The sequence below is a fragment of the Protopterus annectens genome, chromosome 11.part0, assembly GCF_019279795.1.
Source record: "Protopterus annectens isolate FY-2018-M chromosome 11.part0, PAN1.0, whole genome shotgun sequence".
NCBI lineage: Eukaryota > Metazoa > Chordata > Ceratodontiformes > Protopteridae > Protopterus > Protopterus annectens.
In genome coordinates this window covers 1,128,468,474-1,128,486,894 of record NC_056745.1, presented here as the reverse complement: position 1 = coordinate 1,128,486,894, position 18,421 = coordinate 1,128,468,474, and the positions used below count along the sequence as shown (strand labels likewise).

The 18,421-nt window shown below is 40.0% G+C and overlaps 1 protein-coding gene across 1 annotated transcript in view; it reads left to right on the top strand.

The window, feature by feature from the left end:
• The window catches only part of BRAF (B-Raf proto-oncogene, serine/threonine kinase), a 1,627,514-nt gene that overhangs the window by 597,737 nt on the left and 1,011,356 nt on the right, over positions 1-18,421 (top strand). Inside the window, exon 8 of the mRNA XM_044088485.1 lies at positions 16,281-16,440. Within this exon, the coding sequence (XP_043944420.1) occupies positions 16,281-16,440 (160 nt within the window). The remainder of the gene's footprint in view (positions 1-16,280; positions 16,441-18,421) is intronic.

Below are 18,421 nucleotides of genomic sequence, written 5' to 3'. Positions count from 1 at the left end.
TCTGATATCTTCTGATATTAGATCTACATCATCACATCTGACGCACTCTGATCCAAAGATGCTTCCTTAGACCCAATGTGCTTTGTCTCTCGATCCAGTACCCTCCTGCCTTTCATCACCTTTTTGTGAGACATCAGCATTCCACAACCTCTTCATTTGCATCCTCTTGTTGTTCGTCCAGAAGTCTCAGCAAAGCAGATATGGATCGAATGATGATGAAATTCCTCTCAGCACAAATTAAGATGGGAGTTCTCCCAGCTCCGACCCCATCAGGCCCAGAGACCTTTACTAGTTGTACTCCACCTATTTTAGCTCATCCTGTGATCCAACCTTTGATTTCAGAGCATGTGGATACATTCCCAGAGCTATTAGTGTTGGATCTGAAGATCTTTGCATGTTCCATTCTTATACCATCTCTAAGTGAACCGGCTTGAGTGTATCGGAGCTGGATGACCCTCAGAAATGTGGCGTTGCTGCCAGATATATGAGGTGTTGGAGTCTACTCCGAAGTTGTTGGAACCATAACTGCCCCCTCAGAGCCTCAACATTGGACAGCTCAGCTCTGTCCTCTACCTCTGGTGGACTCTCTTCATGTTGGAAGGAGCTGACGGTCCAGAAGCATCTCTTATCTGCTCTGTCGGCCTTTTTCTGTCTGGGACACGCTGCTTTTGAGGTAATGGAGAGAGTTTTCCTTGCTCTTAGAGAAAGGGCAGTTTCTCCCTTGGATCCTTCTTCCCAATCTCACCTGACTTTGTACCCTGAGCCTCAACATTCTTCTCCACAGGGGTGGACAGCCCAAAGTTTCCAGGCTATCCAGCAGGGTATAATCATATCTTCTGCTACTTCTCTGGAACGTCACACCAAGTAAGTCCCTAAGAAGAGAAAGCACAATAAGCAGCACTTACTCTACTCAAGAGGTGGTCACGGATGGTGCAGGTTTTGATGAGGGGGAGGGGTCCCCAAGCTCACTACCTGATGATAACTTCTGCTTTGGAGACATTCTGGAGATCCTAAAGCAAAGGGGTGGTTGGTCTCCTAATGACCTTCCCTAAGATAAATTGCTATTTCTGGAAGCTTTTGGGAATGGCCCATCTACTTCCTGGATGACTTCGACCACCGATGAGCTCATTCATTTGATTTCTTGGCATGCATGGAAAGAACCTAACTCTGTTGAGCTGATCCCTAAGAGACCAGACCGGATCCTAGCACCACCTAATGGTAAGGAATTTTGGAGTAAAGGAGTAGCAGTAGATGCCATGCTTATGGCGGCAGCTAGAAAAAAAAGGAACTTGCAGAACAGAGTTCTTCTGTTCATCTACTTAACAGGGAGTCTAGGGCATTGGACATATTTGGGAAGCATGTATACTTCAGCAACTTTTGCACTTAGGTTTCTGAATTATTTGGCACACTTCACCAGACTTCAGAGAGGGATTTGAGTAAGGAACTCTCCAAATCTCAAACTTAAAACTAATAAATAAATAAAAGAACTCTCCAAATCCCTTTCCAAGACCATTACTTCTGAGGCAGAGACTTCTATTGCCTCATAGTTGGCTACCCTACAGTCCATTTCAGATTCATCAGATTCATCCATGAGGCTCATTTCCCATGCAGCTGAAGGTACCTCAAGGGCGGCAGGTTCAGGCATTTCCATTAGGAAACATGTCTGGATGTGCCTGTGTGAGTTTGTGGAGCCCTTCAATTTCTCTTTCATCAGTGCTTCCTTTGATAGAAGTTCTTTGTTTGGCCCCAAGGTTAAAGACACATTATCCAGGTGTGAGCAGGATGGTAAAACCCTGTCTGCAGTGAATATATGTTTTTCAACGACTCAAAAAAACCTTCTCTGGGAATCAGCAAGATGATTGAAAAACGTGGTTCAAAAAAATCCCAGTACCCTTTCCATGATCCACATGGAGCTAGTTCCCCCAGGGGGGGGGGTACTATAATGCAAGATGCTTCTTGCACGGCAGAGGAGGCCCGCAGAATCAAGGATCTAGGGACACTTACTTTAACAGATCCTACCAGCGCTCCTGAAAAGAGGTCTGATTGTCCATCTCTGGAGGGAGTCTGGGATTGTCTATCCCTCCACCAGAGAGCCTGGCTAGACATTACAAAAGATACATGCATGCAGAGGATTATTTCCAGAGGTTATAGAATACCCTTTTCTTTTCTTTAATAAAATTCCTGATGTTCCACCCAGTCAGAGGAAAGAAGCAGCACAAGAAATAAAAAAAGTTGCTAGAAAGAGTCATCCAGGGGGTTCCCCCAGACCAGAAACAATCTGGAATTTACTCAAGGTTCTTTTTAGTGCCAGAGTAAGCAGGGGACTGGAGACTAAGTTTGGATTGCAGCATTCTGAACAAATCAGTTCGGTACACGAAGTTCTGGATGGTCACAGTTCAGTCCATTTTGCCTTTCCTGCACCAGGATAACTGGATGTGCTCAATAGATCTTTAGGATGCATACTATCAAATAAAAATGAACAGATGATCCAGAAGATACCTACCCTTCTGGCATTCAGAGTTTGTCCTTTGGCTTCACAACAGCTCCCAGGATGTTCAGCAGATGCATGGCAGTATTAGCAGCCCAATGGAGACTGCAGAGATTCTGGGTGTTTCCTTATTTGAATGACTAGCTCATAACTGCTCCGACCAGGCATCTGCTGACAAAACCATGAGACTCTGTATTCCAACTGCACTCTCACCTGGCAATTACCATCCATCAAAACCGTCTCATGTATTAGAGTTCGTAGGGGCCTTGTTCAATATGGTATTAGTGACCGCCTCCCTTCCCTTACCAAGTGTACAGACTATTCGATTTCAAGTCAAAAAGATAATACAAAATTCTTCTCTATCCATTCGATTGTTCTCCAAGCTTTGGGGTCTGTCTGCTGCAATATTCTAGTTCCATTAGCAAGATACCATATGAGAATTCTTCAATGGACCCTGGCGAATCAGTGATCAGTACTGCACCAGTCTTTGCCCACCCGGATCGGAATAACTCAGGCATGCAAAATTACCTCTTATGCTGAATTCACGTTGTACAAAGCCATCCCTTCATCCTTCCTCAGCCCAAGGCCATAGTGACCAGGAATGCTTCCCAAATTGGGTGGGGTGGAACACTTCTTGGGAAAGATGGTCCAGGGTACCTGGTTCCCTGAAGAAGCAAAGTTTTATTAAGAACAATATGCCCAGGGGTCCATACATAAGAGATTCTAGAATGACTTTTGAGAGTAGAGCTTTTGAAGAGGAAATTAAATTCATTGCTAATTTATTTTGTCACAGAGGAAGTAATGTTGAGAAGCTTAATAAAATAGCAGAGGTAATAAGTATGAGGAGAGAGAGTTGGTACCCCCTATATTGTTAAAACCCTTTCAAAAACTTAATAGAGAAGTTAATTTTGACAAAAACATGGCAGTATAGATTTGACTACTGACAGTCATGAAATATGTTTTGTTATTGCAAACAATTGGAAACTTTTAGAAAGAAACCGAGACTTGGTCAAGAGTATTCGTACATGACCTAAGTTTGTATTTAAAAACACATATCTTAAAAATATTTTACAGAATGACAGCACTACAATTACAGGTGTGGGACAGTTGTCAACTAAAGCCAAAGGAATGTATAAATGTAGGAATTGTTCATTTTATGTAGGCTTATAATGGAAGGACCATATTTAAGTTTAGAACATATTAATTATACTATTCAGATCCATGGTGTTTTTAATTGCAAGTCAAAGGGTGTAAATTACATCAGTACTTGTACAGGCTGCAGTGTATGTTATGTTGGTATGACCAGTCGAAGATTAAAATTAAGGAATACTTGTATGCAGTAAAAATTAAGAATGAGAAAAATGCTTTATGCAAACATGACATTGGAATGCAAAAAGTTTAAAAAAAATATATGTGTACGGTGGTAGAACAAGTTCCAATAGATAGAGGGGGGGGGGGTGACTTTAAAAATAAGGTTTAGCAAAGACAGACGCTTTGGCAGTTAAAGTTTGGGCCTGATTATTTACCAGGAATTTATGCTACTATTAACATTAAATGTTTTTTTTAAAGAATTGGATGTCGAAAGTGTTGTAAAATGTTTTTAAATGATGCTTTAGGTTGCTTTTTTAAATGTTAGATAGTTTAATTAAAAAGTCATTTCTTAATTATGGATAAATTAATTGATGATTATTGGTCCAGCATGTGTAAATTAAAATGGTAATTGTATTTTATTATTCTGATGAAGTCCATCTTGGATGAAAGCGGAGATTAAACTATTGCTACGCTAAAGTGTTTTGTTGTATTCCTTGGCATCTTTGCTCTGTTGAGTGCACTAGTGGTTTATTTTTTAGTGTTTGTTTCAGGTTGCCACTATCGGTTTGAGCTGTTTTTGGTTCATTGATCTGAGGTATTGTTGGGTTTGGAAGGGGTTATGGGTAAGGGGAGAGGAGCTTGAGCTGTCTGAAAATTGGCCTAAGCTGTATCCATGGTCTGATCTGAAACCCATCAGTTGAGGAAAGACTGAAGCAGCCAACATTGATGCATCATTAAGGTAAGAACATAACTTTTGTTTTCTACATACTCTCTGGTCTGTCCAGTTTTTGGGGACTTTTCTTTTCTGCCTCAGTGTTGTCAGAAGCAGCAATTTCTGCTGGTATGACTATATCTTTACTAATATTGGTCTTGTCTTCTTCCCATGGCCAGATTTGGGGCACACACACAATGTACCCTAGTAATTAAGAAATCCTGCTGTGGAATGGCAGTCATTAAATTAATGCAATCTATTCCTTTCAGGTTTTCTGAAATAGTGGAAAATGTCTGGCTGTCTCTTTTTGCTCTGTCTTCTTATAGTTCTGTTTTTTTTTTTATTTTTTTAATTATTTTTGAGAAGCTTCCTATTCATGCAGTCATGTCCGCTCGTGAATAACTACTTAATGCTGCTTCTATTTTTTTTTTCATCCTTTTTCTTATTTGACATTATATGTAAATCTACTGTCTCATTGAATTTAAAAACCTCTGTTTTTGATTTAGCTTTTCTTGTAAATTAATTTGAAGGTATTTCTTATACTAAAGCTGAATGTAGAAGCACTTTTTGTTGACCATCTGGTTCTTCCCAGCCAAATTTTTCTTTTTTCCTTTTCTGTTTGTTTTTTCTCTTATCTTCTCCAAATATATTCTTTACTGGCATCCAGGCAGTGTAATGTAGTTAGTAATTGAATTTTACTTAGTTTGTTAACTTATGCTGGAATTTTTCTACCGCGTTCAGTTTTCATATCGGGAGAGCTCTAATCAATATGCTGTTCTGTGTGCTGCCATCATAGAATTTGTAGTCTTTTGTTTTGACTGGTAGCCTTGATGCTGTGAGCAGTATTATAGTTTAGTCAGCATGTAGATGAGGGTACCAAAAATGGGATGTTGTTATGACAAATAACTAGTTAGCCTTTTGAAGAAGATAGCACTGGTGGTCCCACTCTCTGGCTTGAAAGGAACGTGAACCTGCAACCTTGGTCGACAGCAGATTGAATTTGAGTTGTAGGCTAACTTTAGAGTAATTGAAGTTTTTTTTTATGAGTAATGAAAATATGACCGTGTGGGCCAGATGTTGCAGACCAGTCTGTGTTAGTATCATCAAACAAAATTTTCTCAATTCTGTTAGTCTAACCAGGCCAGGGTGTCCTCTTTAGAACATTTCTAGAAGAATGACCCAGCAAAGCTAGTCTTTGTGTAAGAGCTTAAAGCCTCCTGTAGTGGAGGCCCATGGCAGTATATACAAATTACTTTTAAAAACATACCAGCATTTCAGCTACCTGGCTTCTGAATGCCCAATACGTTTTGCTTTTACTTTGTCTTTACTGGTGTATTCATGCCAATGAATCCAAACCCCATTTGGCTGTAAGCATAATGCCTCTCTTCTGAGCTCATCAGTACAGCATAACTGAATTGTTGGACATCATTTAGAAAAAAGAAACAGCTTAACAACAAGTCTGATGCTCATAACATTAGAATGACTGAAAATATCCCAAATGACATCCAAACCAAAGGGTGAAAAGTTCTCACAGACAAACCATTTAGTAAAAACTAATAGAAAAATATGGATGTCTAGAAGCCATGTAGCTGAAATATTTGTGTGTCCTTAAGGGGTCATTTGCATCTGTCCTATTGACCTCCACTACAGGAGGTTTAAGGTATTACACAGGGAAGACTTTAGCTTTGCTGGGACTTTCTTGTAGTTTTTGACTAAATGGTTTGTTTTGTGCCATCTGGGGAATATATAACCAGTCAATGATAGATGCATATTGATTAAGCTAAACAATTATCCTTAGGGTTTCATTCTTAATAAAGTGGAGGTTTGGGTTGGGCATAATGTGTAGTCAGTATTACAATCGATTTGTGAATCAGAGGTAACCACAGACCAAGAATGCTGGTCTTGAAGGTGTGAGACATAGATGCCAAATAGGAGTGGGCCCAGCACTGAGTTGTGTGTTAAACCACTGGTAACTCTTGATTGCAGAAGTGACACCTGTGCCTGTAACCATATGGGCTGTATCATCCAACAAATAATATGATCCATAGCTTCTCATATGAGGCAAGTGAAACTAAGGTCGCTATGGTTACTAGTGTCTGTAGATGGGACCACTCTTGTGTAACTGCAGCTTCAGCAATGTAACCTGTGAAGATGCTTAAGTAGAGGTTCAGATAGGCCATATTTGCTACTGATAGTTGAACAACCTGGTATGGTATGTGTGCCATCGGATGAGGTGGTGGTAGCCTTTGAGAGGATTGAGAGAACATGTTGCGTAAAGGGAGTGGCTAAGACATCTGTTACTGTCAGTGAGCACAATTTGCACTAAATGTTGTCATTTAGAATACTGGGCATTTCCTTTGAGCCTAAGTGAAAGTTATTATTGTGGGCTAGTTCCAAGGTGTTTGGGTGTTAGTTCCTTACAAATCCTTTTTTAACTATATCAGGAAGTTATTTTGGTGTTAGTGGCTATTCTAAGTTGATATTCAGCAGTGAGCTTCCTCATAGCTCCATTAATCTCTTTACTGGTTTAAGTGTGATCTTAGGGTAGATAGTTTAAAACTTCTTATAAGCTTTGTCATTTCTTTCTCATGTAATTTATTTGTATGGGTATTCTGTCATAGGGTTTTTTTTTAATTTCTGTTAGGCTAGTTTGGGTAAAGGCTGCCTTATCAGTACAGTTATGCAAGTTGGAGTAGAAGTCAGAGCCATAGCAACTTCATATAAGTTGCTTTAGTGAAGGTACATGTCTGCGTTATGCTTAGTGAAGGCATTCTAACATGAGAGGGTAACCTCCAAGTTCAGTGAATACTTACACCTACATATTGAATCGTGAGGTTGTAATGAACAGTTTTCATTAAATGTGAAGCAGTTACTACACTGTCTCAAAATACATAGAGCTATCAGGCTGGCTACAGAAGGGGCAATAGCCAAGATTCCATAATGACTAGTGCATATGAAGGGGTATGCAAAAACAGGATAGCCTTATAAGGTGGTATTGGTGTAAAACTGGGGGAGTAATAAGATTAGAAAAAAGTGATAATATATTGTACAGGAATATGCGATATGACTGCTGTAGTATAAGTGCAAAAAAAATTCAAAAATTAACAGAAATGTATAGGAGCAAAAAGGTAATTAGTAACAAATGTCAAATTTAAATTGGATAGCTTTACCTGGTAGGCTAATTTATCTACCTTACTTTGAACAGCAGTGAGTAGCAGATAGGCCTAACCCAATTACTGGTTGCAGTAACTAGTCAGCGAAGTAATAAAAGTATTATGGTTGGGTAATCTGATACTGTATAGTGCAGCATCTGTAGAGCAGTTGTTTTAAGTGCCATGAGAGTACAGTAAACATTAACAAGCAGAAATGCAACAGTACTTGTGACTGAAAAATACAGCCAGTAACTGAGAAGTTAATTTGATTTCTGTATACCCAGTGTCAGTAAATGGCAACATTATATTACTATTCGAGGTGTTGGTACTAGAGAACAGCAGTGCAACAGCAGAATGGTTTAGCAGTACAACTGATAAACCTTCACCTTTGCCTGGGGTTGATGTTACCTTGCCTCAGACATCTTCGTGTGTTATATAAAGGTGATGCCTGCTTATTCATAGGTGTATACTAGGCTAATGACCACTAGGGCCCTTTTAAGCCTAGCTGCGCAATGTAAATGTGACCCACAAATTTGATTTATATAGACGGTGATTTACTGACTGCTTCTGTCCATCAGAGACATAGGCACCAGACCAGACCAGGAATGAATTTCAGATTACCCATCCATTGGTCCAAGTTGCACTTAAGTAGGGATAGGAAGGAACTCTGCTTCACATGGATGGGGAGCTTGTTCCAGAAAATAGAAATGCTCTGAGAAACATATCTGTCACTCCAACATGCCATATTTATGTCGTAAGCAAAATTTAGATCTTTTAATCTAGTAGTTTGATGATGATTGTTTTGCAAATGTACAAATGATTCATCAAAACAGGGTCCAGGGATGCCTTGTATGCCAGGCAAAGATCAACTCTCAGGTGATTACAGTAGGACATTGTGTTTATTCCCTATATTCGTTTTGGAAAGGAGCCTTTGTGGACATTCCAGTTGTTGCATGTGTCTGGTCAGGTTATACCCTGTGATGAGTCTAATGAGGGCCGAGTACAGTGATATGATGACCTCTGTGGACCAAGCTGCCATACCTTTGCTTATAAGTTGAGCATTAGAAGGGTTTTGTTACTATCTTGGACACAGCTTGGTTGAAGGCTAGGTTACTGTCTACATGAGTTCCCAGATCTTTGACTAATGAATCAACTTTAATGAGTATTTTATTGATGTTGCACTTACCTGGCGTGGCAGACTTCCCAAAAGGTACTATAGTGCATTTCTTGGTGTTGTTTTAAGCCATGGCTTTGGCACCAAACTTTTGTCTGTGTGAGACCTTCTTAAAGGGTGTTCTTGTCTTGGGAATTCAGAGGCTGTTTTCAGTTTGCAATCATCTGCAAACTTGGTTAACCAGAGGCCTTTGACATTGGCTTTGATGTCTGAGAAGTAGATGCCAAAGAGGAGTGGACCTAGCACAGAGCCCTGGAGGAAATCCACTGGTGACCAGACTCTCTGTGGAAGTGGCCTCACTGTTTCTAGCCTCCTGTGTCCTATCAGTGAACCAGCTAGCTACTAGCATGTTATAAAGGGGTTCATACAGAGTTCCGTAAGTTTGTTGACAATGCCGGAGTGGGGTATTGTATCAAATGCTTTCACCAGTTCTAGGTAGGCAGTATGCACTGTTTTACCCTCATGCATTGTCTTAGTGTTCTTTACTTAGAAGTTCACCAGCTTCAGTAAGCATGACCTTCCTTTAACAAAGCCAGGTTATATCACCCCAGATGAGACTCAAACCCACAATCCCTGGCCAGTGCCTTATCCATTAGGCCACTGGGGTCTGTTTATTTTAATTTTTTTCTTCCTTTGTTTGCGGACGTATAGCGCTCCATTCACCATATGGAGATTGTAAGTCTGAGACAGGCTTCACCTGAAAAGCAGAACAGATAAGTTCTCCATTAGGGTCCTGTCTACTTCTGATTTCTGTGGAGTGTTTTTTATTTGAACTTGTAGTGAAAAGACTAGTTAGATGTCTGTGAAGCAGACGTCAGCATGGAAGTAAGGCATGTCTGACCCCATGAAAGTTAGATGTCTTTGCATATGTCAGAGCCCCTTCTGAATATTTCCACAATCTGTGTGTTTGTTGTTTATGGGTTGATCAGGTGTTGTTACTTGAGATATTTGTCCTGTATTTGAGATCCAAGTCTGTCAGGGCCAGATTTAAGGTAGTCCTGGCCTACCTGAGCAAAAAGAAACAAGTAGCCATTTTAGATGAGTCTTGGCATCCTCAAACTCACATGATAGCTACACTGACATTCCCTCAAAAAAAAAAAAAAAAAAAAATAGTAAGTATAAAGAGAAACCAGTGGAGACCAATGGAGTAGGACAGACTCCCCTTGGGGTCCTATTCTGGCATATGTTGCAGCCAAGGCATCTGTAGAAGTATCTTCTGAGGCTGACATGCCATCAGCTCCTAGCCCAGTTTACCTGACCAAAGAACCACCTAAAAAGATGCAGTATATGACAGCTGGACTTGTTTTTCATACTGAACAATGCTGCAGTAGGTTATAGTTTCATAGTTTCATAGTTTGGTACTAGGCTATCTGCCCTGGGGCATTTATAAGCCTAGCCATAGTGATGTGGCTTTCACCACCCCATGTAATGGTACAAAAGTGTACAGAATAGATTTAGAATACTGTGCCTCTGTCTAGTAGTGACACAGTGAAGACCCCCTTACATAATATAATTAGTTTACTGTGCCTCTGTCTAGTAGTGACACAGAGATGACCCCTGGGGTAAACCTACGATCTCCCATCCACTCGTCAAGATTTCTCTTGAGAGTCAGTGAGGGGCTCTGCCTAACATGAACTGGGATTCTGTTCCAGAGTATGGGAAGCCTCTGAGTTATGAATCTGTCCCTCCAGCATGTCCTATTCATATTTGTGCTGAGGTTTAAATCTTTAACTCTCGTGGTTCTGATGGATTTGGATTTTTGAGGTGGAGCATGTCCATCAATTCTTGATTGGACATGGCCTTGTACGTCAGGCACAGATCACCTCTGAGCAGGCGGTATGCTACTGAATAGAGCTGGAGTTTCTTTAGTCTGGCAGCATATGACATATGTCGGAGACCCTTGATCCTCTTGGTGAGGTACTTTTGGGGTGTCTTTAGCTGTTGCAAGTGCCAGGTGAGGTACATACCAAATGGGGCATTGTACTCAATCATGGGCCTGATAAGGGAGGAGTATAGGGGTACATTGACTTCCTTTGATCTGGATGTGAATCCCTTCATAATAAAGTGGGCAAGGTAGAAAGTCTTTCTAACCACTTTGGCAATGTGGGTGTCAAATGAGAGGTCACTATTGACTTGGGTCCCCAGGTCTCTGATTACTTTTTCCGTACTCAGTGGGTTACTGTCTGTGATAATTTGTGGGTACTTTGTTTTTCCCAAAGGGGATGACTATACATTTTTTGGCATTTAGTTTAAGGCCATGACTCCGGCACCAGTTGTCCGTATCAGTGAGGCCTTTCTGTAGGATGTATGTATCAGCTGGTGTATCGACTATGGCGCCTAGTTTGCAGTCATCTGCGAACTTTGTCAGTCACAACCCTCCCATGTTTGCTTTCACATCTGAGAAATAAATGCCAAACAAGAGGGGTCCCAGGACAGAGCCCTGTGGGACACCACTTGTGACTGGCTTTGTCTGACATGGCTCCAGCGATTTTGACTTTATGGGTTCTATCCTTTAGCCAGTTTGCCACCCATCTTGTGACATATGGATTTACATTTAAGCTGTTGAGTTTGTCTATGATGCCAGAGTGGGGTATTGTGTCGAAAGCTTTAGCCAAGTCCAGGTAGGCTGTATGGACTGCTTTGCCCTTGTCAATGGCTCTAGTGACTGTTTCGAAAAAGTCAACCAGGTTCAAAAGACAGGATCTGCCATTTACAAAGCCGAACTGGGTGGGATCAAGTGTCTGTAAGTCCCCAATGTCTCTGTTTGAGTTCCATAATGATTCTTTCCATAGCTTTGCAGACCAGGCTGGTTAAGCTTATGGGGCGGTAGTTACCAGGGTCTGTAGAGGTGCCTCCTTTGTTGCTGTACGCCAGTGTTCAGGTACATATCCTGTAGTAAGGCTAAGGTTAAATAGCATTTTTATGTGCTGGTTTAGCTCCTCTTGGAGTTCACGTAGCACGCAACCCGGGATACCGTCAGGTCCCATTGATTCTGTGTTTTTAGCTTTGCTGAGGGCAGTTCTCACCTGGACATCTGAGATGACAGGGAGGTTACATTCGGCTGGGATAAGTATTTCTTCTTTTGGGGGTGAGGGAGGGGAGAAATTTGCACTGAACCTGTCTGCCAGAATGTTGGCAATATCTGAGGGTTCAGTGTATTTTTTGTCATTGTGAACTAACTCCGAACATATCTGAGGGTTTCCGCCCAGGTTTCTAACATAGCTGAAGAAGGCCTTGTGGTTATCTTTAGTGTCCATAGCGATTTTTCTCTCAAAGTTGGCCTTGGATGTTTTTATGAGAGAACGTAGCTTTCTACTAGTGCTGATCAGAGATGCCTTCTCTTTATGGGATTTTGCTCTGTCGTGCAGTAGCTTCCTTCTTTTGTTATACAATTTGTTTATGGCTGGGGTCCACATGTGAATAAAAAAAAAGGGAGGGGGGATAAAGGATTGTGCATGGTTGGCTAGACTAGGGACAAAGGAAAGGGGCAATAGTACTGATTGCTAGAGAAGCTCCAGTAATGATAAAAGAGGGAAAATTAGAGAATTAAGGACATATGTGTCAATAAGAAGTGATGGGCAGGGGAGAAAGATTATGTTGGCATGTATTTATATTCCACCTAAAACTACTGTTATGGAGTTTAAGATAATTTTGGAAGAAGTAATTTCAGCAGGGAATATTATTCATGGGTGGGGACTAGAACTTGGTTTGCAATAGTGATGACATATAAGGCGATCTAGAATAGAACGCATAACAAAGGAGAGTAGATTTTGAAGGCAGGTGAGAATATTTGCTATGGAAAATGTGAATTCAGAACTAGGAACTCAGTTAGAATTTACATATTATTCTGCAAGGTACAATAACTAGGCTAGACTGGATAGAAAATTATATTTTACATGCGTCTATCCATAAAGCTTTGATATATATCAAATAACTATTTCAAATCCTGCACCAATAAAAACTAAGGTAAAGATGCAAGGTTGTTGTGTCTTTCGGCTTTTCCCGGTTAGGGATCGCCACAGCGGAGCTCTGGTCCGCTAATGATTGGTAGTTGATTTTTACATGCCGAGTTACCAGCCCTGACGCACAACCTTCAACGAAGGTACGCCCATTCACGCATGTCTCCATGCAGAAGATGCATAATGAAGTAAAATTAAGACACTGGTGCTTTCCTACTTGACAGTCAGGAATTTAAGGAATGTGTAGTGGAAGTTATTTGAGAGTTATTAGGGGAGATAGGTATTTCTGATGGGATAGCTCTTGAGTGAGATGAAGTGAAAACGGATTTGGGTGAAGTAAAAGCGAGAGAAATATGGGAGAGAAGTAATAGGAATTATTTAGAGGGGATGGCAGAGGTGAAAGTCTTACAGAATAAAAGGGATATCCTGCAACAGAGAATACAGCAACTGCAGAGTGCTACATGGAAAATAAGGGGATATTAAGGTAATATGCATAAGTTTAGAAAGGTTGCTGTTAAACAACTATTTTTAGATAACTCCTGAGCATAACGACTTTTAACCCAAAGAAGTATGCAACAGTAGGCAGAGAAGAATATTACCAAACTTAAAAAGCCCATGGCAAGGAAAGTAAGATCCTACAGATATATTGGAGATATTTTGGAAATTTTATGAAAAATTGCATAAAGCATAGGAATGGGGAAAGCAAGAAAAAAACCAAATTACAATATTTATGGAAGACTTAATTATGCCAAGGTTAGAGGAAGATGACGTACAATTAATAGTTAAGATAAGAAGAGATAAAATGGTGAAGTCTCCAGGAAAAGATGATCCTTTGGACATTTGGAAATTAAGAGGGAAGAAAGTGACACAGATGTGGAAGGATTTTATCATTGTATTAAAAGGCGGGGGGCTGCTGTTACTCTAAAGAGGACAAAGAACATTCAGTCCAGCTTCATATAGACCAAATTAAATAGCTACTCAATTAAGGATCATGATTAGCACAAGCAGAAGGTTGTAAATCAAAATGGAAAGGGATGGTGATGAAACTGGAGAAGTGTGAGAAATAAGATGATTAGGTTTTTGGATACAGATCCTTAAGCAGAATAACAATCATACATAATATAGTAAAAGCAGCAGCAAGTGTTTTTAGAACTAAGCCAGCACAGGAATGGAGAAAGGAGATTTTGCCAGTAGGGTTGGTTGCAAGTAAAGGTATAGAAAATAGGTAAGAGTCGGCTGGAATTTACTGGAGAAAATTGCCAAGGGATTTGTAATAAGTAACAAATAGGGAAAGGTAATAGGGTCAGATGAGGTCACTCAAAATTTGTATTTCTTATTCAAGACTGCCTTTCTACTTGGAAGAATGCAACTCCTCCATCATTCAAGGAATTTAAAAAGCTTGCTTTGACAGTTGGATGAATGGAAATTTCTACTTTAAAGAATAGAACCAATAGAATTGTCACATACTACAATAACTGGCAGACAGTAATGGAAATATTGGAGATTGATATGAATACACATTATTATTAGACTTTTTCATTACAATTTAAAAACTTATTTAGTTTGTATAGGCACCATTGGAAATAGTTGTCTTATTAGGTTTTGATGTTATACTGTTCCTTATTGTGTTATATATTTATTTTTTTTCTTGTAATTAAATATTTCCATTGTAAACAGTTTCATGCTTTCTTATCTTACAAATGCAATCAGAATATTTTTTTTTCTATTTTTGCTATTCATGTATGACGAAACAATTTACAAAAACAAAATATTTAAAGTTAAAAAAGATTTCCTTCTACAATGGATTGATATCAGAGTATAGGCAAAGAGAAAGGGGGACCTAAGTTTCTGTGCAAAAACTTTAAAATGTATATTTGAGGTACTAGTCACCCATATGAAGTCATTCTATTTGACTTCCTTAGTGGAAGCGAAATCCAGTGCTACCACAGGGTCTCTGCAGACTCCTGCAACAACTAGTGTCATTCCAAAAAAAAAAAATGAAAGACAAAAAGGCCAAAACTTTGGCGTTTCCAAAAAAAACTCCAAATAAGGTCTTAAGTTAATTAACAACCCAAGTGAGACTTTGCAACCCCGTGGTCTAGTGACTCCTAGTCCTGAACCCTCTGGCAGACCCCTTGGGAGGCTGCCAGGGATTCCGGTCTACACACAAATGCTGCTGCAGCATACACATTAGTTGGGTCTGGGGGCTTTCTGCAGGCCTCCTCTGCTGACATCCTCACCATGGGAGCTGAAGGGAGACAGTCTTCCTGAACTACCAAAATAGCAGTCAGACAACCGCATCTTCTGGTCGCCTCCTAAAAAATGACACCCAAACAGAAGAGAACCACTACTTTTTTCTTTACCGATGCCTCTGAAGTCCAATACCTCCTTAAAATAGCACAGGAGTTTATGGCCTTCATGACATTTATAAAGCCTTGTCATTCTTCCACCTCTAAGGCCACACTATCTAAAAGGAGCAGGGAAGTAGCTTTTCAGAAAGAGGAAGATTTTTCTAGCACTCCCCCCTTCTCCCTAGATTTTTCCTTTGGAGATGCCCTGCATAGAATGAAGAAGCTTTTTATCTGGGGATGTTAGCAGGCTGACTACAGGGAACTGCAAACCTTGCCTTCACACAGTCCTCCTGTACATTTGGCATTGGATGATGTCTTTGAAGATGTTGCTTTACACCCTGCTTCTCTACCCCCTGCTCCTAGGAAACCAGACATGTTTTAGAGTGCTTGAATCTCACAAACAGCTCTACAAAACCCCCAAAGCTGATGCTTCTGTAGCCTACACTGAATCCAAGAAAGTTTTACCTATGGGATCACTAAGACATCCCCTGCCTAATCAGCGGGTAGATTATGGCTTAACTCCATCCTTGTGCAGGGAGAACCTGCTGTTTGCATCACTGTGGGAGCTTCACAATGCCTTTCTCTCGTATACTTGCTACGATGGCCATCAACAAGCTGGGGCTTGGTGAGCCAAAACCCCATACGTACTCATGATACACATTTGCATTTTCTCTCCTCTGATGAAATGTGTGCATCCTCCTCCTGCAGTGCACTGGCTTTCCTCCCAAGGTGGACATGCTTGTCCACTCCTGCCATCTTATTCAGGTACTTGAGACTCTAATCCAGCTGTGGTCACTTAGGTCTTTATCCTGCTACACCACTGGAGTTAACTGTCTTAGTTTGTTTTTTTTCCACCATACTTAGTGTAATCAGAAATATTTTGCTAGCTCATTTTTGTTTGTTTTGCCCTTGTAGTGTGTTTACAAGTTAAACTAAACATGACTTGTCCAATGTGTGTAAAAATACAGAGAATGTAGATCTTAATAGTAGTGTGCTGTTGTCAATAAGTGATTGCTTCAAACACCTTTTGTCCTTCCTCCATGAACCAGTAAACTTGAATGTCTGTTTAAACCCTGGAATCAGTGGTGTCCTAAAATGTGTAATAAAAGTTTTGTGTGCAATCTTTCTCCTAGCTCTCTACACACGCCAACATTATCACCTTCAAAATCTATCCCAATTCCACAGCCATGCAGACCAGCAGATGAAGATCATCGGAACCAGTTTGGTCAACGAGATCGCTCCTCATCAGCACCCAATGTCCATATAAATACCATAGAGCCTGTAAATATCGATGTAAGTCTCCTTCATTCTCACAACACACCACTGTTTGACAGTAGTTCATACTGTACTTTTTTCATCGTTTGATTCAATAATTAGGTTGCAAATATAGCAATCTTGGTTTTGATACTTTGAATGCTGCATAGAGTACCCTTTTTGTTTTTGAGATGCAATTCAGTTTCAGAAAAGCCTTTTTAGTAGCAAAAGATGGTGTAAAAGGAAATTTATGGCACAGCTCATTTGTGTGTTATAGATTGCCATGGCTTTTATCTTTTGTTTTACTTTTTACTTTTTTTTACTGTCTTGATCACCAGCACTGCTGGCCTTTTCATGTTAAGTTCTCAGCCATTGTTCTTCATCCAAGTATGGACACGCTCTTTTCATCTGTATCACCTGCTTCTACTGACAAACTCATCATAAGGGTCTGTATATTGAGCATAGAGATGGCACAATGGTCCATTTAGTGGCAATATCTAGTGCTGAAACAGTAAGAATATGGCATTTCTATTGTCTTGATCATGGAAGTTACTTTCCACCCTTTCTTTTCATGTGGACAATAGCCTTTTGGCTTAGAGTATATGTAGCCGTGTATGCCAAGGGTATTTAGACTGATAGCTTGCTTGAATATTTATGATGCAGTCCTCCATGGGGGGGGGGTCTCCTTATTTCATAAGCAGGAGCATCCATAGGGGGTCTCCTTATTGTTTCATAAGCAGAAGCCTTGAGTAAGTTACAAGTGACTTCTTTCTTTCCACAGTGCAGTTATGTGGCCCCAGTCATAAACAGCTAATACAAAGGTTTTTAGATGTCTTTGCTTTATCGCTCCAGCTTAAAATAGTGCCTCAAATGTCAAATGCCTACATAGGAGACTTGTGCAGTCAGCTTCTCCTTTGTAAATGCCAACTACTTTGCTGGACTACAGTGCCTCTGAGGCAAGTCAGACTCCATACTTCTGGCCAGTTTTTGTCCTTTGTGTATTTGTGTCTGGCATAACAACAAAATATTGATAGGGTGCCACACTTAAAAAGGAGAGAGACCTGTGTTAATGTTACTCTTCTAAAATATTGTACTGCTTGTCATGTACAGTTATAGAGCTGCTTTAATTGTTCACTTTATTGGGATTAGCTTGCCTGTTGATTTATTTTAGTTAAGTCAGATGACCCCAGATTTGATTATTTTGTTTGATATCAAAGTAGCAGCTGGACTTTAGTGCAAACATGCTTAAGCTCAAATGCTGTACTGTTGAGTTGAGAGACTGACAGGTTTGTCTCTGACACGAAGTAAAGGCAGAATGATATTTCTGTCAGTGGCATATAACAGTATGGCAGAAGTTATATATATATATATATATATATATATATATATATATATATATATGTATATATGTATACACACACACACACATATATATATATATATATATATATATATATATATATATATATATATATATATATATATATATATATATTTTTTTTTTTTTAATATGTATACAAACTCGGAAGTCCTTCACTTCCTTTTGTGTTACTGCAAAATTCAGCAAAACACTGAATGTTTATCATTACATCACTGTTGTAGTAGTGGAAGGTAGTCCCAAATGGAGTACTTGCATGCCCAGCCATGAAGAAACACTAGCCAGTCATCAAACAGTCAAAGCCCAAAGGGAGGAGTGCAATTTTGGCAAGAAGGTTATCAAGATTTAATACCATAACTCTGACGTTGTACTGCTCTTCTCGAGCTGTTCAGCAGGTAGGGTACCCTTAAGCTTTGGAAACTGTCCAGTTATCCATATCCTTGGTAGGATCTAACTTTAGGCATCAAGCAAAGCAGCACATCAGTCTAAAGGAAATGATGGGAGTCATCTTGGTTACAAAGGCCTTCAGAGACTAACTGTTTCAAGGAACTCTTTAAATATGGACAAACAATACCGTGCTCACATGGTACATAAATAAGTGGTGGGAGGGTGGAACACAGTCTTATCTCCTGTGCAGACTAT